At 56.5% G+C, this 23,213-nt stretch overlaps 1 protein-coding gene across 1 annotated transcript; it reads left to right on the forward strand.

Moving 5' to 3' along the window:
• Positions 1-169: 169 nt before the first annotated feature.
• SLC12A4 (solute carrier family 12 member 4) lies at positions 170-23,166 on the forward strand. The gene is made up of 24 exons (XM_068527458.1): positions 170-355; positions 6,016-6,110; positions 7,499-7,630; positions 11,260-11,406; positions 11,492-11,546; positions 13,194-13,324; positions 15,099-15,340; positions 15,498-15,712; positions 16,269-16,433; positions 16,511-16,609; positions 16,904-16,961; positions 17,304-17,478; positions 17,887-18,005; positions 19,474-19,572; positions 19,761-19,880; positions 20,080-20,184; positions 20,440-20,608; positions 20,911-21,106; positions 21,219-21,388; positions 21,476-21,607; positions 21,686-21,793; positions 21,970-22,157; positions 22,278-22,411; positions 22,595-23,166. The coding sequence occupies exons 1-24, from the start codon at positions 241-243 to the stop codon at positions 22,684-22,686; spliced, it is 3,261 nt and encodes a 1,086-aa protein (XP_068383559.1). The 5' UTR covers positions 170-240; the 3' UTR covers positions 22,687-23,166.
• Positions 23,167-23,213: the final 47 nt, after the last annotated feature.

Consider the following 23,213-nt stretch of genomic DNA (forward strand, 5'->3'; position numbering starts at 1 on the left):
CAGCGCGTGGAGTAGTACTCCCGCCCCGGGGTCTTCACTCCGCCTGGGCGCCCCCACCTCAGGGAGGAGCCGGTCCGAGCCCCTCCTGCTCCCCGCCCCCGAGGGGCGGCCCGCGGGGCGGGCGGAGGAAGTGAGCGCAGCGGGGAGGAATGTGAGCGGGCGGGGCGCGCCGGCCCAGGGCGGCAGGGACAGTCAGGCGGGCGGCAGGGGCGGCGGGCGCGGCGGGGCCGAGCGCGCAGGATGCCTCACTTCACCGTGGTGCCGGTGGACGGGCCGCGGCGCGGCGACTATGACAACCTCGAGGGTCTCAGTTGGGTGGACTACGGGGAGCGCGCCGATCGGGAGAACTCGGAGGGTGAGGACGCGCCCGGAGGGGTCCTTGGCGGGGGCGGGGGCAGGGAAGCTGGCCACGCTGGGCCCGCTCTCACACCGACGCCGGCCGGTGCGCGCACACGTCGATGCGGGCCCAACTTTTCTTAGGCTGAGTCGCCACCGGCAGTCCCTTACTCCGCGCGCGCAGACTCAATTTTCCTGGGCCCCCGGCGCCCGCGGTTGCGGTCGGGCCTCCCTCCCCGCCCCAGCTCCTCCCTTGCGGGCCGCGGGCGGGGGCTGCAGACGTGGCCAGGCCTGCCGGGCCAGCCGGGCCGCCCGGGGCGCGGAGAGCGCTGAGCCTCCATCTCTGGCCCTTCCCGGCTGGGAGCAACGACCGCAGCCCGGACCCCAGGCCCTTCACCTCCTACCTCCTGTGAACCACCCCTAACCTCTTCCCGTCTTACCTACACTTTTGTGCGGCAGCATCTCTTTCCCTAAGACTACCCTCTCTCTCCTCCCCTCTCCTCTTCCCTCCCAGCACTCCCGGGCCCTGGAAAGAAGGCTGTGCCTGCCTGAGGGGGTCTGTGGGTAACTGCCTGTGAGTGCACTTGCGTGGATCCCAGCTTAACATCTGTAGGTACAGTGGGCATCTGTGGAGCACTCACACGGGACCAGGCTTGTCTAGGCACTTGAAGTGAATTAACTCGTTTAATCCTCCTAATTTCCCCCATGGGATAGGTCATGTTACTCACGCTTAGGAAGAAGTGAATTGAGGCATGGAGCCTTTATGTAACTTGCTCTAGGGGATTCAAATCGAGGGTTGGAGACTCCAGAGCCCTAACTCTTAACCTAGATGTTAAACTGGGCCTGAAGGTAAACCCCTCCTCCCCTCCTAGGTGCCTGCCCTTGACCCTTTCACCATCTCCTCCCCCAGGAGCCCCCCAGGGGGCTGTCCTTGCAGGGCCCACTCTTGGAGTGTGAACACTGCCGAGAACATGTGTCTGTATGTGTAGCAGCATATGCATGTGTAATTGTGCTTGTGCAAGTGTATAGCTGTGGGGTACCGCAGAGTGAAGATGGGGTCAGGATAGCACTTCTTGTGGGCCACCATTTCCTGCAGGGTTATCGATGATGAGGATGGTGATGTGACTGATGACAAATGCTTAGTCTGTGACTGACCATGATGGAGATATGCAGGGAACATGTGTGTTGGCATGTATCAGGTGATGTGATCTTGATCTGACTCTGTGATGGTGACATGACTGAGGTGATCCATGCCTGACGTGGGTGAAGGCTATATGTGTGTCACCTGACTGCTTTGTGAAGAGATGGCACAGGACAGTGGCATAGGCTGCTGGACATCATGGTCATTTAACAGGCTTGACAGCTGTGTGGGTACACACACCTCAACCCCTGCCCCATGCCGGCACCTGCCCCTAGCCTTGTTCCAGTGGCCAGAGCAGGAGCCAGCATCCACCCCTGCTCCTCTGTTAGCCCTTGGAGGCTCGCTCTCCCCAGAGGCTGGGCTGGGCTGGGCTGCATCCCTAAGATCAGCCTGGACCAGTGGGTAGGCAGAGTGGAGCCCTGCCTCTGGCCCCGCCTTGGCCTCTCACAGGGTGACTATAGGGAGCTGGAGCCACATTGGCTGAGTCCTGCCAGGTCCCTCCAGGCTGGGCCAGCTCCTCCCACTATCCCGCTTCTTCCTCCTCTTCCTCCCTTTCAGCCAGATCTTGACTGCGTCTGCCCTATGGGGGACACTCTGCACCCTGGTGAGTGGTTATGATCCTTCTCGGTGGGGGACCCCCCCAGCTTGGTGTCTGAATCTCTCAAGGCCCATACCTCTGCTCCAAAGGCCTAGATGGGCCTGTTCATCCAGCTCACCGTGGCCTGTGGGCAGGGGGTGAAGAGGCTCTAGAGGGGTACCCCTGGCAGATACCTGTGAGCAGAGAGATCAGGAGTGTCACCTGGGTCCCTGCTTGCAGCTGGTACACTCACAGCTGCCAGCAGGAACACGCATATATGTGTACCTCACAGGCAGCGCCCAGGCCCAGCCTTCATGCTGTGGTTCGCCAGGGGTCTCAGGTGGTATCTGAGCGGCTTTGGCCTGGCAGGCATGCCCAGACCTGCCCTGGAATTTTTGGAATAGCTGGGGGCAGTACAGGTATCCAGGCACTGCTGAGACACCAACCCCCCCACCCACCCAGTTCCCACAATCCCATGGGAGCGGTCTTTAAATGAGGTTTTGGGGAAATCCACGGAATCCCTGCTGGGTGTCTGGCACCAGATTGTCCCTTTTCTGATGCATCTGGGCAGTTGGAAGAGTACGTGTTACTAGCTCTACTTCATAGAAAAGGAAACCAAGGCAACACAGAGAGGGTAGGCAGGTTGCCCTGGGTCACACAGTGGGAGGTTCAGGAATCCAAGCTAGTCTGCTGGCCACTGAGCACCAAGAGCCTTGGGTATGCGCACCCTGGCCAAATTGCAAACCCCAGACACTCTTCTCTAGTTAAAGGCTTGTACTGCACCCTGGGGTGCCTCCTGGGATGGGTGGAGGTCCAAAATAGGAGTAGAACCTACAACTCAGCTCCCACGTGGCTCTGGTGGATCCTGGGACCCAAGTTTGGCCCTCTCACTGAGTGACCTTGCCTCTGAATCTCTCTGAGCTTTACATTCCTTGTTACTAAAAGGGGGTAAATGATATCTACTGGAGTGTTGCTGTGAGGACTAGAGGTAACCCTTGCAAGGGCTCTGAGCTGCCCTGGACTCATGGCTGAGGGACAAGGATCAGCTGGGTCTTAGAGGACCATCCACAGGCATTTTGGGGGAACTGCTGAGTGCTCAGCTCTGTGTTTTCTGGATACTAGTGCAGTCCTCAGAGAGATGAGGTAACAATGGTGGGGCAGGCTGCAGTGCAGGAGTTTAGAATAATTTATACTTTACTTTCAACCTACTTCCACAAAAGGATCAGAAGAGATATGCAACAGAAATGCCTCCCCAAGGGACTGTTACTGTCAGATCAAAACCATGCAGAGGAAAGAGGCAAGGACTCTGAGACGAGGTAGATGGTGACTGCATCTAAAAAATAAATTTAGCTTAGAGGTTCCTGGCAGCCAAGGTAGAAAGGGGAATAAGATGAGCTCTTATAGTTGCCTTTTTTTGACAAAATGAAGCCTCTGACTTATTCAGGAGAGATATTTTTTTGTCACAAAAATCCAAGAGTGCTTTTCAGAGGCTTCTCACTGAAGGGCTGTCAGTGTAATGGGCAGTGTTACTGGGTTTTCAGATTTTTGTTGTGGCTCCTTATCCTGATCCTGAACAAGCATCAAGGGCACAGCAAATGTCACAGGGTGTCTGAGGAGCTACGTGACCCCACGAGGCTTTTTTTTTTTTTTTTAATTATTTATTTATTTTTGGCTGCGTTGGGTCTTCGTTGCTGCGCGTGGGCTTTCTCTAGTTGTGGTGAATGGGGGCTACTCTTTGTTGCAGTGCGTGGGCTTCTCATTGCGGTGGCTTCTCTTGTTGCGGAGCATGGGCTCTAGGCACATGGGTTTCAGTAGTTGTGGCACGCAGGCTCAGTAGTTGTGGCACACTGGCTTAGTTGCTCCATGGCATGTGGAATCTTCCTGGACCAGGGCTCTAACCCATGTCCCCTGCACTGACAGGCAGATTCTTAACCACTGCGCCACCAGGAAAGTCCCCCCATGAGGCTTTAACATGGTTCTGTAGGTTGGCCTGAACTCCCACTACCTTTGTCCACTGTGCCGTTGGCATTGGCCTACATACAGACATGTAGCTTCTGGGACTGAGCTGCTTGGCTTACTTAGCTAGTCCAGGTTCCTAGATGAGGCGATGTACCACTTCTACATACTGTGGGAAGGAACAGCTGATTTTGCCCCAGAAATTGTCATCAGCATGCTTTCCCTGTCAGTCTCTTTGGACAGTAAAGAATCCACAGTGCAGCACCTGCTGAGTGATTGTTGGCTCAGAGAAGGCAAGTTAAGTCTCATACTGATGGCAAGAGGATGTATCAGATCGAGGAGGATGTATCATCGTTCAGTATTCTTAGCTGCAAACAAGAGAAATGGATTGTGGGCTATTTAACCAGAAAAGGTTGGCAGGTAGCTCTCACAAAACCAGGCATGGCTGGAATACCCCACTAGGCTGGATCAGTGAAGACAGTTCTGTTGCCGCCTCCATCACTGGACACCAGGTCAGCACTGCTGCCACAGTCATTGCCATCCAACACCAATGTGGCTTCTTTGAACCAAGATGTCATCTTTCCATTTGCTGTGAAGCCTCCAGCCACTGCCACTGCAGCTGTCAGACTGTCTGAAGGGGGTTTTACTGTTAGCAACTGGAAAAGGAGTACTTGGTGTCTTCTGCCTGCTTGATGAAAAGCTGGGAATGTCACCCACTGAGACTCACAGTGGACAAAGTTTGGAAAACAGGGAAGAGTGTGAATGCCGGTGGCCAGAAAATGCAGGCGAGCTTTGAGAGTTGAGGCAGGCGTATAAAAAAAAGGTGCATCTGGCTCCTTTCTGTGAGGTTTTCTTGGTGCTGAGGCACTGCCTCACCAGCCTGGGGGGGTAGGTGGACGCTGGGATTGGCCACATGCCTAGTCTGGAGCAAGCAGCCACGATCTGGGGACAGGGAGGTAGGTCAACAAGAGGGTCCTGCCAACAGTCCTGCTTAGTCCCACACCCACCTGGTCAGGCTTCTGTAGGGCTTTCCCAGATGACCCTAGACAGCTTCAAGCACCCACTTCCGCTCTCTGGCCAGTCTGCTGCTTTCCTCTCCTCCCGGCATGCCTCAGGTGGCCCTCAAGGACGCCCCTGCGCAGTGCATGGTGGGGTGGCTAGTAGGTGGCTGGCTGGCCATGGCGGCAGAAGGAGCCCTGTGTGGCTTCATCTGTCTGGAGGGCAGCACCTGGGGGGAGCCCTGAAGACACCGAGCCCTGGGCACCCGGCACACTGGATATTCCCGAAGGGCTGGAAAATGGGAGTGTGTGTCTCAGGGGTGGTCTGAAGGTGGGCCATGACTGGGCCACGCCCTCCTGCAGCTGACTCTGCCCCTTGGTGTTAACACGTGCTGTCTGGGCCCTTCACACCTGTGCCCTCTGCTAGATGAGTGTACATGCTGTTTTTTTTTTTTCTTTTTTTAATTTATTTTATTTTTGGCTGAGTTGGGTCTTCATTGCCGCGCGTGGGTTTTTCTCTAGTTGAGGCGGGCAGGGGCTACTCTTTGCTGTGGTGCGCGGTCTTCTCATTGCAGTAGCTTCTCTTGTTGCGAAGCACAGGCTCTAGGCACACGGGCTTCAGTAGTTGTGGCACGCAGGCTCAGTAGTTGTGGCGCACGGGCTCTAGAGCGCAGGCTCAGTAGCTGTGGCACACGGGCCTAGTTGCTCCGCGGCCTGTGGGATCTTCCTGGACCAGGGCTTGAACCCGTGTCCCCTGCGTTGGCAGGCGGATTCTTAACCACTGCGCCACCAGGGAAGCCCTGCGTGCTGGGTTTTGATCATTGGCCACTGCCAGTTCTGGCCCTTTCAAGGAGGCTGGCAGGGTATGATGGGGAAACAGGCCCAGCATGGTAACACTGGCCCACAGAGTGCTCCACAGAGGTGACGGCACGCCTGCTGGGGAGGAGTGCATGCTGGGGGTTCCGTAGGCAGCCCCTGACTGGGATTCTGTTCCTCTCTCTCCACAGGACATGGCAACCACAAAGAGAGCAGCCCTTTTCTTTGTCCCATGGAAGCTTCCAGAGGAAGTGACTACCATGACAGGAACCTGGCACTGTTTGAGGTAGCTGAGGAGCCATTCTGGGCCACAGGTGTGGCAAGGAGGTGGGCGGGCAGGGACCTGTCAGGACCCAAGCTTTAGCTAAGCAGATAGGCTGGATGTTGTGCCTCCTTATGTCTCGGCTTCTCCTCCAGTCTCCCCTTGTCTGTCTCGCTCCCTTGGCAGCCAGGCTGTGGTTCCCTCGGCCCTTTGAACTGAAACTGCTTTCCCAGAGGCCACTGTACCCCATTACCACCTCCAGGGGTGTTCACCTTTGACTTCCATGCAGCCCCTCAGCAAGGTCACCACCTCTCAGTATTTCTTACCTCAGGATTTCCTTTGTCCCCTTCACTTCTAGGACTTCTCATAGTCCATGATTCTTCCCTCTCCTGTGAACTCTTCCCTGGCCTTCCTGGTTGACTCCTCCAACTCTGTCCCCATCAAGTTTACTGAGCCCTGGTCCTTCTCACCAGATCTGCCCCCTCTAGCCATATCTGCAGCCTCAGTGGACGTCTCTTTGGAAACATTCCCAATTTTGTGCCTTTGAACTTGAATTTTTTCATTTTCAGACTCAAGCTCAGAAGTTGTATCTGGATTGAAGTCATGGTTTAGGCCCCTAAATTCTGACCCACACATTCAGCTGCCCCATGGAAGTCTCATAGGCTCTTCAATCTCCATATACCTGCAAAGACCTGCATCTTCACTTCTTACTCCAAACCAGTTTCTCCTTGTGTGTAGGGTCAGAAGGGAGCTGATAGACAGGGAAAGACTAAATGTGGGCCACAGGCAGGCGGAGGCACAGTGCTGGGGAAGCTGTGCTAGGTGCTGCGTGGGAGCTGGAGCCCTGGGAGGCCTCTTGACCTGGCCCCACCTGCAGATGGGCTAGGGGTCCAGGATCCCACCTTGGGGATTGAGGGGGGTTACTCACGGGGTGTGAGGCCTGGTGGAGAAGGCCATCCAGAACAATCAGGGTTTGGGCAGATAAGAGAGACTTCACTTGTCCCGCACCTCTTTTGACTTCCTTGGTTCCCTGGGGTGACTAGGGTGGCTTTTTTGTTGAGGGCAGATATGAGTCCCAGAGGCCTACTCACAGCTGGGAGGTGGCCAGGCCGAACAGGCAGACTGACTGAAGCGTGCCATTCGCCTGTCTGCCAGCCGTGCCCTGTCCTGCCCTTTCCCCCCAAGGCAGGTAGTTTTGCAAATGGGCTGGTAGTGATTGTAGCCAAGGTGGGACAGAGAGAAGTGAGTGCTGGGGTGTGGCACCCACACCTGCCCAGTGGGCTGGCTTGGGCTTCCCCAGGCAAGAGCCCAGGCCTGCCTCAGGGCTTGGCAAGGGGCCAGAGGCCAGGCTGCTGGCTACACACAGGTAGCCTGGTGCCAGTTGCCAGATTGCCCTGTGGCTCTGTTTACAGGAAGAGCTGGACATCCGCCCAAAGGTATCATCTCTTCTGGGCAAGCTCGTCAGCTACACCAACCTCACACAGGGCGCCAAGGAGCATGAGGAGGCTGAGAGTGGAGAGGGCACCCGCCGGAGAGCAGCCAAGGTGAGCTGGTCAGGGGCAGCAGAGAGGCCACTCCTAGGAAGACAGATTCAACACCATGGAGTTGGCAGTTTCCCCACATAGTTATGAGAATCCTGGGGGAAGTAGGTGCCAGGTTTGGTGAGCATGGAGGATGGGCACTGAGTGCTTTGGGCTCAAGGAGGCTTCAAGGGGTGGGCCAAGGAGGTGGCCCTCAGGGCATAGGACCAGGGAGGCCCTCAAAAATAACAGTGGAACGTGACATTACTTAGGCCTCTCTGTGTGTGAGGCATCATTCTAAGCAGTGGGCTTGGGTTCTTGTGTGTCATCTTCACAACAGAGCTGTGAGACAGGTGCTATTATCATCCCCATTTTACAGATGAGGAAGCTTGAGTGTTGGGGTATTAAGTAACTTGCCTAAGGTGACTAAGCTAAACAAGATCAATGCATAATGCTGGGAGACTTGTGGGCTTACTGTGAGGTATGTGACTATATAGAATGCCAGATCACTGGCATCCCATCAGGATGGATAAAGATATTACCTTTGGATCCAGGAACCTGGTTGTCCGTCTGGGCTATGTGACCTAGAGCAGTTGACTAAACCCTTCTGCTTCTCACTGTGTTGGCTCCACTGGCAGACCCCTCCGACAGCCCCTGGGTTCCTTGAGCGCCAGGGTTGGGGGTGATAGGAGCATGCCTCTTGGGGCTTCCCTATCCCTCTCCTGGTCCCATCCCTAGTCGCTATCCAGGCCTCTGGCCCTCCAGCCGTCCTCTCTTCGGGATGACTTTGCACATCTTTGCTCAGCTCCCCTGCGTGACAGGGCTCAGTTTAACTGAATGCTGGGTATTTTTCCCCCCTACGTTTTCAGTTTGGAGGCAAAGAACGTTCCCTCCATGTCTACTGACTCCCTGAGGTTTGGGAAGAAGCTGTGATTTGGAAGGAGCTTGAGTCTGGCACTAGCTGTAGTATTCTTGCTGGAGGTCAGCACAGGCAGGAGGAGCTCTTGGTTGAAATAAGGCAGATCCCCAACCTCAGACCTGCCCATGAGATTTGGACCTTACTGAGGTGGGCCAAGGCGAGAGGCTGATATGCACCCCTCACTTCTGGGAGGCAAACTAGCCCACGCTTGAGAGAGGGCAGCTGAGATCTTGAGGTCACACAGACATGACCCCCACCCTATCCTGCTGGTTGTGATTTTGCTGATATTTTCTGAACTGCAGATAGCAGAGAACCCTGACTATCTGTGGCTGTCTGTGTTTAGCCCTGCAGTGGGTGGTGGGATCCTTGGGTAAAAGCCTCCTCCCTGTCCCTTCAGACCAAGCCCAGGAAGCTGGTGGCTGGGAGTAAAAAGGTCCCTAAGAAAGGCTAGTGTACATCTCAACAAGGTGTCAGAAGAAATTCTGAGTTGGTGAAGGGCCATGGTCCCTTGGCCTTATGAGGAGCTTGTGAGGATGCTGGGGTCCAGCCTCAGCTTACCTGCCAGCTCACCTGGCCCTAGGTTAAAGATGTGAGAGGATGGCTGAGTGTCCCAGCGCCAGTGGCTTTTTCATGGAGAAAGCAGGAGCCTGGTCAAGTCCACAAAGAGTCAGTAGGAAGCTAGGGAGCTGGGGCCGCTGAGCTGTGGCCCTCACCCAGGCAGGTCTGAGCAGGGGCCTCAGAAAAGGAAAGCTTAAAGCCGGAAGGGCGGTCCTCCAACCAGACCACACCAAGACCCAAGGCAGCCTCTCCGTGGCAGCCGCTCCGCCTGTGGCCTGGTGACCTTCTGAGGCTGCCAGAGGTTATTTGGAGATGCAGAAAGCATTTCCGGCCCTGCCCTTTCCCACACTCCCCTTTTCCCAGAGTGACTCAGCCTCAAATGGGGGGCTGGGAGCTGCTACTATCCAGCGGGTGGTCCAGGGCCTCTGAGAAGGGCTCAGACAGAGCCCAGATGAGGTGTATCCGTCACCTACACTGTTCAGGACAGTTTGAGGGACCATTTGTTTTTACTTGGGCCCTTCTAGGCCCTTCTGTGGTCCTTAAGGCTGAACACAGATCCTGCCCCAGGCCTGGACCCTTGAGAAGAGTTCCTGTGGCCAGAGTTCTTTCTCCCACCCCAGCTCCAGGGCAGCAGGCTTTGCTGGGGTTCTGGTGGAAGCTCTCAGGGCCCCACTACTCTGGGCTGCTCTCATGTGAGGCTCAGTTCTTCAAGAAGGCACCAGCCCATGGGACTCCCCTGGTGGTCTAGTGGTTAAGACTCTGCGCTCCCAATGCAGGGGGCCAGGGTTCGATCCCTGGCCAGGGGACTAGATCCTGCATCCCGCAATTAAGAGCCCACATGCCGCAACTAAGACCCAGCGCAGCCAAATAAATAAATATTAAAAAAAAAAAAAAAAGGAAGGCACCAGGCCTAATTCTGTGCTTCAGCGTCTGCCCTGGCCTCTTGTTTGGCCCCTACTCTACCCTTAGGTAGCTGAGAAATCCTGCCTGGATATGCCCGTTAGACCTTCCCTACCTGCCCTCCAGCCTGAGTCTCTATTCTCTATGCAGGATTTTCCCAACCGGTTATCCCAGAGGCCTTCTAAGGCATCGTTCACTGGGCTCAGGAGCACCTTTTGAGTACCAGCAGGGCCTGCTGATGATAGAACAGTGAACAAGCCAAGTCTACCCAGTATGGTCTTTCGAGTGAACAGTTACCATGACCACTATGAGGGAAGGGTATATCAGATGCTGAGGGGATGCAAGAGGAAGTACCAACTCCAGCTAAGGCAACCTGGGGGAACTTCCTGGAAGAGGAAACAGTTAAGTCTCCTGAAGGTTTAACTGAAGAGGAATTTGCCAGGCAGTGAGGCAGGGGTAACCCTCCCAGGCAGAGCCCAGCACATGCCCTGGTTCAGAGGCTCTGAGGGACTGATGTTTTAAGGGGCTGAGGCTGACAAAGATGATGGGGCAGGCCTGGTAGCCCAAGCCAAGGAGCCTTGTCCACACTATGCATCACAGTGTAGACAATGCAGAGGGGTTTTAGTAGGGATGATGAGATTGGACTTGGTTTTCAGAGACCTGCTCTGGCAGCAGAGCGGGCTGGAGTGTGGAGAGGTTGACAGGCACAAGAAGGCACCATCCAGGTGCCCCAGATGTAGTGCCCCAGGTTCAAGGGACTAAGGCTGAGGCAAGGAAGGCTGATCTCAGGGCAGCTTGAGAGGCAGACTGGGCAGGACTCAGTGTCCACTGGACTGAACTGGGGGGTTGGAGAGAGGGAGGGTCAGGAACAACTTCTTAGACTCTGGCTTGGGTGACATGGGGCATGCTGGGTGGGAAGGTGGAGATCTGACACAGACCTCACTTTCCAGAAGTATAAAAGAAGAGAGGAAGGGAAGGGGGCAGTACCATGAGGGGGAGGTGAGGCTCAAAAGCTCACACGTGGGGTTTTGAAAAGAATCAGGTTTTATACCTTCCCAGTCCCAAACTGTTTCTTCATGTATGAAAGTCAACACAGACATCCTCTCACCTTACCCCCTGCACTCCCCAGGACTCCACTTGGAATATCCTTCTGCAACCTGTTCTCTGGTAGAACACCCTGGGGGCGGGGGACTGTCAAGTGACTAGGGGCTGGCCTTCCATGGAGCATCTGGGCCCCTCTGATGCTCTGTCTCCCCCTTCCCGTCCTGCTCCATAGGCGCCCAGCATGGGCACCCTCATGGGGGTGTACCTGCCCTGCCTGCAGAATATCTTCGGGGTTATCCTCTTCCTGCGGCTGACCTGGATGGTGGGCACGGCCGGTGTGCTGCAGGCCCTCCTCATTGTGCTCATTTGCTGCTGCTGTGTGAGTATCCCAGCTGGGGCAGGGCCACGGCCACCCCCCAGAGCCCACCCAGCTGAGCTGCTCACCTAGGCCCTCCTTTCCACAGACCTTGCTGACGGCCATCTCCATGAGCGCCATTGCCACCAACGGCGTGGTTCCAGGTGGGTGAGCACCACTCAGGCCCGAGGGGGGGATGGGCCCAGAATCCACCTTGACATGCCGGGGAACACTCATTGCCCCCCAGGTGGGATCTTAGTCCTTGACTCCATGACAGTGCCACCACTTAGGAGCGTCCTTGCTTGACAGAGTTTGAGATTGCTGTTGTTTTGTGTTTTGTTTGTTTGGGCTTTTTTTTTTTTTTTTGGATAAAAGTAATTTTTTTAAAAGCGGGGGCTGGGGCTGATAAAGAAAGGTGACGGGGCATACCTGGTGGCCCAAACCAAGGAGTCTGGGCCACCCTGTGGATTACAGGATAGACAATGCAGAGGGTTTTCAGCTGGGATGATGAGATTGGACTTGGTTTTCAGAGACTCCGTTTATTTACTTCCTCAACCATGTATTTTTATCACTGTGGACTCCTGGATATTTATTTTATTCTTTGGCTCATAATCTTAGTACCATCATTATTTATTGTTTTGCTCGAACTGTTCCACTTTGGCTATTTGGCTATTCGGGTTGGCTTCTGTGTTTGAATCCTTTTCTCTTTTTTTCAAATAACAGCTTTATTAGCATTAGTATAAAAGTAATAGGGGAAAAAAGGCAATATATGTTTACCATAGAGGGTTTGAAAGTACAAAAAATGTAGAAAAGAAAATGAAAAGTACCCATAATCCCACCATCCTAAGGTCATAACTGTTAGCCTTTTAATACATGGTCTTAGGGTCTTATAAAGTATTGAGATGTATTGTTTTCCCCAAACTGTGTGTGTGTGTGTGTGTCTGTGTGTTTCTCAAGTGCTGGAAACAGTTCATTTGTTTTTTTAAAACAGGATTGACATTACCTAATTTATGTGATTATTCTCCTACTCTTGGGTTCTACTTTTTCACTATTGTAAACATTATTGTCATAAACAGCCTTGCACACTGATCTTTGTTCACGCCCCTGGCAGTTTCCTTAGGAGAGGGTCCTAGAGGTGGGATTACAGCATGAAAGGGATTAGCCTTTTTAAAGCTTCTTGATCCCTGTTCCCAGATTTTTCACCAGAGAAGTTTCATCAGGAGCAGATTCAACCAGCAGCATGGGATTGTTCTTGTCCCCTGCACCCTCACTGGCCCTGGGGTCCAGTGTTGACTCAGTCTTGCCAGGGGTGTTAGACTCTGATGGAAGCACAGATTCAGGGCAGGAGGGTCAGCCGTGGACACTCACCCAGTGGCCGGCCCTAGGGGCAAAAAGCTAGACAGTTCCTGCCCTGGTCTGGAGGGTCAGACTAACAGACAATAGCCCTTAGGAGGGGTGAGGCGTGCTGAGATAGGACACACCCAACCAGGGGAGGCTGCGGGGACTGACCTAACTGCAGGCAGTTGGGGGACAGTAGGCCACTTAGGCTTTGCTGCGGACCTAGAGCTGCCCCAGCAGAGTATTCATGTCGCTGGCCCGTGCTGGGTGTTGGAGTCAAATGGAAATCAGGTCCAACCGCAGCCTGGCCACTTATTAACCATGCCGCCTTGGGCAAGTCTTCTAACCCTTCTGCTCGTTCGTAAATGGGAAAAGCAGTCCCTGTCCCTCTGGATGGTTGTGAAGGGTTGTCATGGGAGTGGCCCCCTTGAAGAAGAACCAGCCTTGACCTATGTACGCTTTTTCTGTTGTAGCTGGGGGCTCCTATTTCATGATCTCCCGCTCGCTGGGACCAGAATTTGGAGGGGCTGTTGGCCTGTGCTTCTACCTGGGAACAACATTTGCAGCGGCTATGTACATCCTGGGGGCCATTGAGATCCTGCTGGTGAGTCCAGCTAAGCCCTGGCCAACTCTGGTCTTGTCCAAACAGTCCATTTCCCATAGGCCCAGGCGGCTCATGCTCCCTTCACCTCTGGTCAGGGTCTAGGGCTTATAATGAGGGAGGCCTCTTCGAGGGAGAAAGATCTTTGTTCAAGCCAGTCTCCCCTTCAGCCCTTTCCCAGTTTGGGCCAGGCAAGGAAGGGGCCTGGCTGTCTTCACCTTGACCCTGGATGTTCCATCCACTCGGGCAACATTTCAACCATGGCAGGTGGTCTGTGAACTACTGCATTTAACTCAGTGACAGATCTTGGTGGTGATGCAGAGCCTGCCTCCCAGGCTCATGTGGGCTCTGGCCAGCTCTGTCTCCCCCAGGGCTCTGTGCTAATAAAGCCCTTCAGATCCATCTTATCCTCATCCCTAAATCAGGGTGAACAGCCACAGGACCCTGACCCTGTTTGGAGGTCAGTGCCCCCTCTGTGGGCCTCATGTGTGCTCTGACTCAGTTTCCCGCTTCCCACTGAACTGCCCTTGTGGTGGGAGAAGAGGGGGAGGAGCAGTGGGGAGCACAGGGTAAAAAGTGCCCACCCCTGGGCATAGAGGAACTGCCTGTCTATTCCCACCTCCAGGTCCCCTGTCTGTTGCGTGGAGACTGTTCCTGGATATTCTGGGGGTTTTGTTGTTTGTTTTTCTTTTTCTTTTTATAAATTTATTTATTTATTCATTTATTTAATTTTTGGCTGCATTGGGTCTTCGCTGCTGCACGCGGGTTTTCTCTAGTTGCTGAGAGCGGGGGCTACTCTTTGTAGCGGTGTGTGGGCTGCTCATTGTGGTGGCTTCTCTTGTTGCGGGGCATGGGCTCTAGGTGTGCAGGCTTCAGTAGTTGTGGCTCACGGGCTCTAGAGTGCAGGCTCAGTAGTTGTGGCGCACGGGCTTAGTTGCTCCACGGCATGTGGGATCTTCCCGGACCAGGGCTCAAACCCGTGTCCCCTGCATTGGCAGGCGGATTCTTAACCACTGCGCCACCAGGGAAGCCAATAATGGCTTTATTAAGAGATAATTCACATACCGTACAATTCACTACCCATTTAAAGTATACAATTGGATGGTTTTTAGTATATTCATAAAGTTGTGCAACTATCACCACAGTCAATTTTCGAACATTTTCATCACCCCAAGAAGAAACCCCATGGTCATTAGTGATCACTCTCCATTCCCCCCAGCCCTAGGCATCCATTAATCTTCTTTCTGTCTTCAATAAGATATAATCAGGGACTTCCCTGGTGGTCTAGTGGTTAAGACTCCGTGCTCCCCATGCAGGGGGCCCGGGTTCGATCCCCGGTCAGGAACTAGATCCCTCATGCTGCAACTAAAAGATCCTGCATGCCGCAATGAAGATCCCGCACGCAGCAACAAAGATCCCACGTGCTGCACCTAAGACCCGGCGCAGCCAGATAGATAGATAGATAGATAAAGATTTAATCAGGTTTACCTATTCTGGACTTGTCATATAAATGGACTCATACGATATATGCTCTTTTGTGACTGGCTTTTTCTGAATACTCTTTTTTGTTTTTGTTTTTTTTTGGCTGTGCAGCTTATAGGGCCTTAGTTCCCCAACCAGGGATTGAACCTGGGCCATGGCAGTGAAAGCGCTGAGTCCTAACCATTGGACCGCCAGGGAACTCCCCTCTAGATACTCTTAAAAAGAAAACCAAAATGTAGGGCTTGACTCTCCACATAGGAAGATTCAACCTCCTCTATCTGTCTTCTTGTTTCAGACCTACATTGCCCCACCAGCCGCCATTTTTTACCCAACAGGCACTCATGACATGTCGAGTGCCACTTTGAACAACATGCGGGTGTATGGGACCATTTTTCTGACCTTCATGACCCTGGTGGTGTTTGTTGGTGTCAAGTATGTGAACAAATTTGCCTCACTCTTCCTGGCCTGTGTGATCATCTCCATCCTCTCCATCTATGCTGGGGGCATCAAGTCTATTTTTGACCCTCCCGTGTTTCCGTAAGTAACCTGGGAATACATCCAGGCATTGCACTGACATCCTTCCCACGTGGATGGCCTTTGATGCCTTGAGTTGTAGAGGCTACAGGGTGGGAGCAGGTTGGGGTCTCCGGCTGAGCAGGTGCTGATGCTTCTGTCCCCCCCACCCCCCCCACAGAGTATGTATGCTGGGCAATAGGACCCTGTCCCGGGACCAGTTTGATGTCTGTGCCAAGACGGCCTTGGTGGACAACGAGACCGTGGCCACTCAGCTCTGGAGCCTCTTCTGCCACAGCCCCAACCTCACCGCAGACTCCTGCGACCCCTACTTTCTGCTCAACAATGTGACTGAGATCCCTGGCATCCCTGGTGCAGCTGCTGGCGTGCTCCAGGGTGCGTCCTCCCTCCTGTCCTGCTCCTGCCCCCCACACTGAGCAGGAGGTAGGGAATGAGCACGGAAGGACGGATTAGCACAGAGCCGTCCTTGTGTGGCCAGCTCAGGAATGGGAGGCAGTTCTGGCTGCCTTCCCAGCTCAGCCATGTCCTCTCAGCCTGGCTCCTGGCAGCTGGGTTTCGGGTGAACAGAGCCTGTTTGGCCAGTATCCCAGGCCTGCAACAACCCCGAGAAAGTTCTGGCAGCCCATTTCTCCCCAGCCACCAGCCTCTGACCCTGCCTGTGATTGTTCTCACAGGAGCCATAAAGGGCCTCTGTCTAGGAGGCAGGCAGTGTCAGGTGATGGTGGCTCAGCCACCTTCGCCTTTCAGACTTCTAGCCAGACAGCTCCTTCTCTGTGGCCAGAGCAGCCCGGTGGCTGACACCATAGCCATTCGGCTGAAGTCACCCCCCTGAACCCCGAGAACCTCTTACATCTGCAGCCTCTGGCTGGGCTGCCCCAAACTTCCCTGGGAAGTAGGTGGGGCTGCAGTGGTGTTGCTGCTGCCCCCACAGAAAACCTGTGGAGCGCCTACCTGGAGAAGGGTGAGGTCGTGGAGAAGCACGGGCTGCCCTCCGCAGACGCCCTTGGCCTGAAGGAGAGCCTGCCCCTGTACGTGGCGGCCGACATCGCCACGTCCTTCACCGTGCTGGTCGGCATCTTCTTCCCCTCCGTAACGGGTGAGCCCTCTTGCCCACCCACCCTGCCCTGCCCCCGCTCCCGGGGAGCCCCTGAGGGAGTTTCCTTGTTTTTGGAGGCATCATGGCTGGCTCAAACCGCTCCGGGGACCTCCGAGATGCTCAGAAGTCCATCCCAGTGGGGACCATTCTGGCCATTGTTACAACCTCCCTTGTGTGTATCCTTTCCCAGGCCTGGGGTGGGTGGGGAAGGGGGACAGGAGGCACTTGCCTGTGTACAAGTCACCAGCTGGCACGCGCGGACACACTCCCTATGCGTGCATGTGTTCCTCACCCCTCACACACACGCGCGCACACTCAAGGGGTGGGTACACAACATGAAACCTGCAGCTGCAGGTGTCCCAGCTGAGTCTGCCAGCTAAGGCTTGGGCGAGGGACCCTTGGGCGCTGTGCGGGGATGCACGGGGACGGCAGTGGCAGCGGAGGCCGAGCTTTCCTTGACACAGCCACAGACTTCAGCAGCGTGGTTCTCTTTGGCGCCTGCATCGAGGGTGTGGTCCTCCGGGACAAGTGAGTGATCTGGGCCCCTCCCCGTGGCACTGGGCTCAACTTTTGCTGCCCTGACACAGGCCCCCCTTGCACACGTGGTTCCACACATGTCCTTAGGCTGCTGGTTGCCAGTGGTGGGTCAGGCCCCAGCAGAACTTTTGCTTCTGAGAGGAGGGTGACATCAGATCGGGGCTGGGCTGAGGGGAAAGGATAGGGGCTGGTGGCCTGGCCTCTGCTGAGGGGCCAGAGCTCTGTCCACCATAGCCATCCTTCCTGACCCCTGCCAACCCTCACTCTGGGCGACCCCACCCAGGGTTTGGGGGGCTCCTTGCATGGAGCATGGCCTGAGCCCGGCCCCTGCAGGTACGGCGATGGCGTCAGCAGGAACCTGGTGGTGGGCACGTTAGCCTGGCCTTCGCCCTGGGTCATCGTCATCGGTTCCTTCTTCTCAACCTGCGGCGCCGGCCTACAGAGCCTCACTGGGGCACCACGCCTGTTGCAGGCCATCGCCAAGGACAACATCATCCCCTTCCTCCGGGTGAGCCTTCTGCACTCCCCCACCGCCTGGGTGCTCCTGGCCCCTCACACTGGCGGGGGGAGAGAGGTAGGAGGTAAGTATGGGTGCGTTTTATCCTGCTGGGGGCCAGGGCCATGCAGCTGTCCATGGAGAGTTGCTGAGAGCTGCCCTGGCCCTGGCCCTGGCCCTGCCCTGCTGTTGGTAGAGCTGCTTGGGCCCAGAATCCTCAAGGCCTCTCTGTGGCTCATCCACAGCAGAGAGGCCTGAGGAAGGGGAGGGCAGAGGAACTTGTACCTATCAGGATAGGCATGGGTGTGACCTGAGCCCCAGAGGGACTTCATGATGGAGGCCAGGCTGTGACTTGTGGCCTTAGGTGTGGAATGGGGGCAATGGAACCAACTTCTTCACTTCTGACCCTGGTGCTTGCAGGTTTTTGGCCATGGCAAGGCAAATGGCGAACCAACATGGGCACTCCTCCTGACGGCACTCATCGCTGAGCTGGGCATCCTCATTGCCTCCCTTGACATGGTGGCCCCCATTCTATCCATGTGAGCTGGGGGCCAGGGCAGGGCTGGGGGGTGGTCTTGGGAAAGGCTCCTTGCACTCTCAACACCCCTCAGCCGGGGGCCCCGCCCAACAGCTCTGTGACCCTGTCTGGTGTTGAGGGCGCAGTAGGGAGATGTGTCAGGCTGTATGGGGGGATGTTTGCCTGGCAGAGCTCAGCCACTTCTGCCTTCTGGAGTGAGCCTGGCACTTACTCAGAAATTTTAAAGAGACCAGTAGGTCCCATGTGCCTCTGTGGGAGACCCCCAGAGCAGCCAGGGCAAGCACTGGTCTCTAGCACCTTGATGAGGCCACCACTACCCCATCCATCTGTTTTCAAAGTTGTTTGCTTTTGAAGTTCTGGAATGCTGGGCATCTGAATCTGCCAGTGCCCTGCAGGAGGTGGTGAGCACGCGGCAATTTCCAGGGGTCCTGGCGGCAGGGCTCGTGTCCTTGCTGTGTTCACCTCTGCCAGGGTTGGGGCCCACTCCACCTCTCCTCACACATCTTGCTCCACTGCCGGTGCTCCTTTTGCTTGTTCAGTTATGACTGAGCCAGCCTTCACTGCCCCACTCAGCCTGTGAGACTGAGAGTGACCCCCTTCCCCCCGAAGCAGCCGCCCCCCAGCCCCAGCCAGGCCTGCTGGAGTCAGTGCTCTGTTGTTCCCCCCAGCACACCTCCGCCCATTACTGCCCAGCTCCACCCACACATCAGCGCACACCTGAAACTGTTCTTGCCACAGTCGTCTCTGGTGGTGGCCCCTTACTGCCCAAGCCAGAGGATGTATCTCAGCCTTTATCACGTGGCTCCTCCTGGCAGCCCTAATGGGACACCTCGTGGGAGTCCCTGCCCCCTGGCACGCCCTCTTTCGTAAGCCCTGCTGCCTTCTTGTCTGTCCTTCCTCTCGTACCAGCTGAGGGTGGAGGTTGGCGTCCCCTCCACTCAGCCCTCTGCCCCTCGGCTCTCATTCCTGGAGGGCTCATGTGGTAGGCCTCCCCCATCCCAGTCTCCCACACCCACCGCAGTGTCCCTCAAGTGTCTCTAATTCAGTGATTCAAAATGGCCCTTGTTGTCTTCCCCGACCCACTCTCCCCACATTCATGACAGCCCCTCATCCAACTGGTCACCCAGGCCAGAGGCCTGACTGTTGTCTAGTCGTCTCCAGACGCTGAGCCCTCCTTGACACCATCCTCTCCCACAGCTGTTCCCCCTGCCTGCAGCCCCCTCCCCTCCTCTGCCTGCGAACACTTGCCCATCCTCTAAGACCTGGTTCTGCGGACACTGCTGCAGTGTCCCATCTGCATCGGGCTGTGGGACTGGGCGTGGTGAGGCTGAGAGACCTGCCTGAGCCCGTGCAGGGCAAGGCCATGACATGTCCTGGTTCCTCATCCAGGCCCAGCCTGGAAGGGCAGGGACATCAGGTACCTGGCTGCCAAGGAGGCCGCTCTGTACCAGCCACTCCCTGTGCTGCAGGTTCTTCCTGATGTGTTACCTGTTTGTGAACCTGGCCTGTGCTGTGCAGACGCTCCTGAGGACCCCCAACTGGCGGCCTCGGTTCAAGTACTATCACTGGTAAGTGCCAGCTGGGCCCCTGAGCCAGGTCCTCTGACACAAGAGCTATTGGGGAAGCCAGGAGCCCCATTCTGGATGGAGTCTGAATTTTCTGGGCAGCAGTTGCTATTGGTGAGAGATTGGGGGTCTGGGCCTGGGGCCCTATTGGTCTCTCCCTGATTCTGGCCCTTTCCCACTCTCTGGCCCAGGGCGCTGTCCTTTCTGGGCATGAGCCTCTGCCTGGCTCTTATGTTTGTCTCCTCCTGGTACTATGCCCTGGTCGCCATGCTTATTGCCGGCATGATCTACAAGTACATTGAGTACCAAGGGTGAGTGAGGGCTGCCGCCTGCTCGGGACCATTGGGCCACTCTTTGTTGGGTTGCGGGGAGCTGAGCCATCCTTCGTTAGCCACCGTGGTGCTGGGGCTGGGGGACTGTGACCCAGGCCTGGCCCCTTCATCTCACCTGCACACGGACACAACCCCTGGGTGGGACCAGGGGCTCACCAGCTTGTGGGGGCCTCTGCAGGGCTGAGAAGGAGTGGGGCGACGGGATCCGAGGCCTGTCCCTGAGTGCTGCCCGCTATGCACTGTTGCGGCTAGAGGAGGGACCTCCTCACACCAAGAACTGGCGGTGAGTCACGCCCGGCCTGGCAGGGCCCAGTCCGGGTTCTCAGGGGGCACTGTGAGGGTGGGAGAGTCAAGAGGTGCTGGCTCCCCCTCCCTAGTCCGTGTTCCCTATCCTGAGTTGCCAGGGGCACCATCCTGCTTATTTGGCCCTTGGATCACTGCTACCTGTAGGGGCCTGTGAGCCAAGAAGGGAAGGAGCTGGGCTCCCTGGAAACCTCTGGCCCTGGTCTCAGGCTCCCTCTCCATTTGGCCACCACAGGCCTCAGCTGCTGGTTCTGCTGAAGCTAGATGAGGACCTTCATGTGAAGTACCCACGGCTCCTCACTTTCGCCTCCCAGCTTAAGGCCGGCAAGGGCCTGACCATTGTTGGTTCTGTCATCCAGGGCAGCTTCTTGGAGAGCTATGGCGAGGCCCAGGCCGCTGAGCAGGTGCCTGCTGTAAGGGGGCGGTGTTGGGAGGACACTGAGCTGGACTAGAGATGTCCGGGCTGCAGCTGGTGCACGGGGGAGGGGACCAGTGCTGGCCAGCCAGGTGGACAGCACTGCTGCCAGCTGAGAGCTGGAGCAAGGGGGTTATAACTGTCCCATCTTGAAAACATGGCCTCTGGGTGGGCAGCTTGCCCCCGTCTCCTCCCCCACCCCCACCCTCTGCACCCTAGGGGCCTTGGTGGGGAGCCCAGCAGAGGGGGCGCTGATGGCCTTGATTTCTGACCCTGCTATGTTCCCCACAGACAATCAAGAACATGATGGAGATTGAGAAGGTGAAGGGCTTCTGCCAGGTGGTGGTGGCCAGCAAGGTGCGTGAGGGGCTGGCCCACCTCATCCAGTCTTGCGGCCTGGGTGGCATGAGGCATAACTCCGTGGTGCTGGGCTGGCCCTACGGCTGGCGACAGAGTGAGGACCCACGTGCCTGGAAGACCTTTATTGGTGCGTGAGGGTCAGGGCCTGGGCTCGACCACATAGGACAGGGGCAGGGGTCAAGTGGGGACAGAGGCCAGAGGGTCACAGGCTGACGATCAGTAGCGCCCCTCCTCCCCAGACACCGTGCGCTGCACCACGGCTGCCCATCTGGCCCTGCTCGTGCCCAAGAACATCGCCTTCTACCCCAGCAACCACGAGCGCTACCTGGAGGGCCACATCGATGTGTGGTGGATTGTCCACGATGGTGGCATGCTCATGCTCTTGCCCTTCCTGTTACGCCAGCACAAGGTGGGCCAGGCGGCTGGGCCCCGGTGTGAGGGGCTGGGCCCTTGGAGGGGTGGGGTGTGATTGAACCACCACCTTCTGTTGCCACAGGTCTGGAGGAAGTGCCGGATGCGCATCTTCACGGTGGCCCAGATGGATGACAACAGCATCCAGATGAAGAAGGATCTGGCTGTCTTCCTGTACCACCTGCGCCTCGAGGCAGAGGTGGAAGTGGTGGAGATGGTAAGCCACCTGCCCGACGTAGCCCTGTGGGTACCCTGCCCCACGTAGCGCGGTCCTCACGGCTCACCCTCTCCCCAGCATAACAGCGACATCTCCGCATATACCTACGAGCGGACACTGATGATGGAGCAGCGCTCCCAGATGCTGCGGCAGATGAGGCTGACCAAGACTGAGCGGGAGCGAGAGGTCAGTGGCCTTCTCGGTCCAGGGCAGGGTCAGGCCTTGGGAGACGCCATCAGGTGGGAGCATCAGAGTGATTCACCCCAGCCCCACCCATTTCCCTAAGGCTGGGTGATCATGCTGGGCCAGCCAGGCCCACCCTTTCCCATGGCACCGAGGCGACTTCCTCTGATTGTCCTCAGGCCCAGCTGGTCAAGGACCGGCACTCAGCCCTGCGGCTGGAGAGCCTGTACTCAGACGAGGAGGAAGAGTCTGCAGCTGGGACTGACAAGATCCAGATGACATGGACACGGGACAAATATATGGCAGCGGAGCCCTGGGACCCCAGCCATGCCCCCAACAACTTCCGGGAGCTGGTACATATTAAGCCGTGAGTGCAGCAGAAATGGACCCAGCCACATTAGGCTCTGGGGTTGGAGGTGGGATGGGGGCAGACAAGCCCTGTGGGTGGGCCAGGGGCGGGACCCATGATCAGCTGCATTATCTGCAGGGACCAATCCAATGTGCGGCGCATGCACACGGCTGTGAAGCTCAATGAAGTCATTGTCACACGCTCCCATGACGCCCGCCTGGTCCTACTGAACATGCCCGGCCCACCCAAGAACAGCGAGGGCGATGAGAACTGTATCCCTTTGTAAAGAGGCGGGCAGTGGGGAGGTGGACAGTGTGTGAGGTCAGGCCAGGAGCTCCTCTCCCTGGGTGCCCTAGGGGGTGCCAGGGCACCCAGCTCTGACCGACGGGCCAAACTTCCCTGGGTGCCCCTTGGTGCTTCCCTGGGTGCTGCCTCCTTGACCCGATGCCCTACAGACATGGAGTTCCTGGAGGTGCTGACTGAGGGCCTCGAACGGGTGCTGTTGGTCCGTGGTGGTGGCCGTGAAGTCATCACCATCTACTCCTGAGCCCAATACAGACTTGTGGCCTAGAGTGGAGGTGTCCAGGGTAACAAACAGCCCCCTCCCAGCACCCGCCCGCCAGCCCTGCTTTGCCCAGCCCTGCCCTGGACCCAGCTTTGCTAGGTCTCCTTGGAGACTGGGCCCAGACCTGGCAATGGAGGTGGATCCGAGGTCCTGCAAGACCCTGAGAGGTTTGGGGACTTCCTGTCCAGCACCCCAGGATGCCTGTCCTGACTCAGAAGACTGGTGGGGGCTGATGTGGGGTTTGAAGGCAGCTGGCCCAGGAGCGCTATTTATTGCATATTTATTCGAATGTCACCATCAGAGAGGAGGGGGAAGGGCGACCAGGGAGGGGTCTGGCCCAGCCGGCCTGCAGGAAGATCTGACTCAGGCTACTGTGGGCAGGGACTCCCACCAAGCCGAGCTGAATGGAACCAGCCAGCTGAAGCCTGACTTTTTTCAATAAAACATTGTGTACTTCTGGGCCTCCCGCTGCCCCGGCTCTGTTTCCCCTGGCACCAAGGGAAGAAGGC

Source organism: Eschrichtius robustus, chromosome 19 (assembly GCF_028021215.1).
Source record: "Eschrichtius robustus isolate mEscRob2 chromosome 19, mEscRob2.pri, whole genome shotgun sequence".
NCBI lineage: Eukaryota > Metazoa > Chordata > Mammalia > Artiodactyla > Eschrichtiidae > Eschrichtius > Eschrichtius robustus.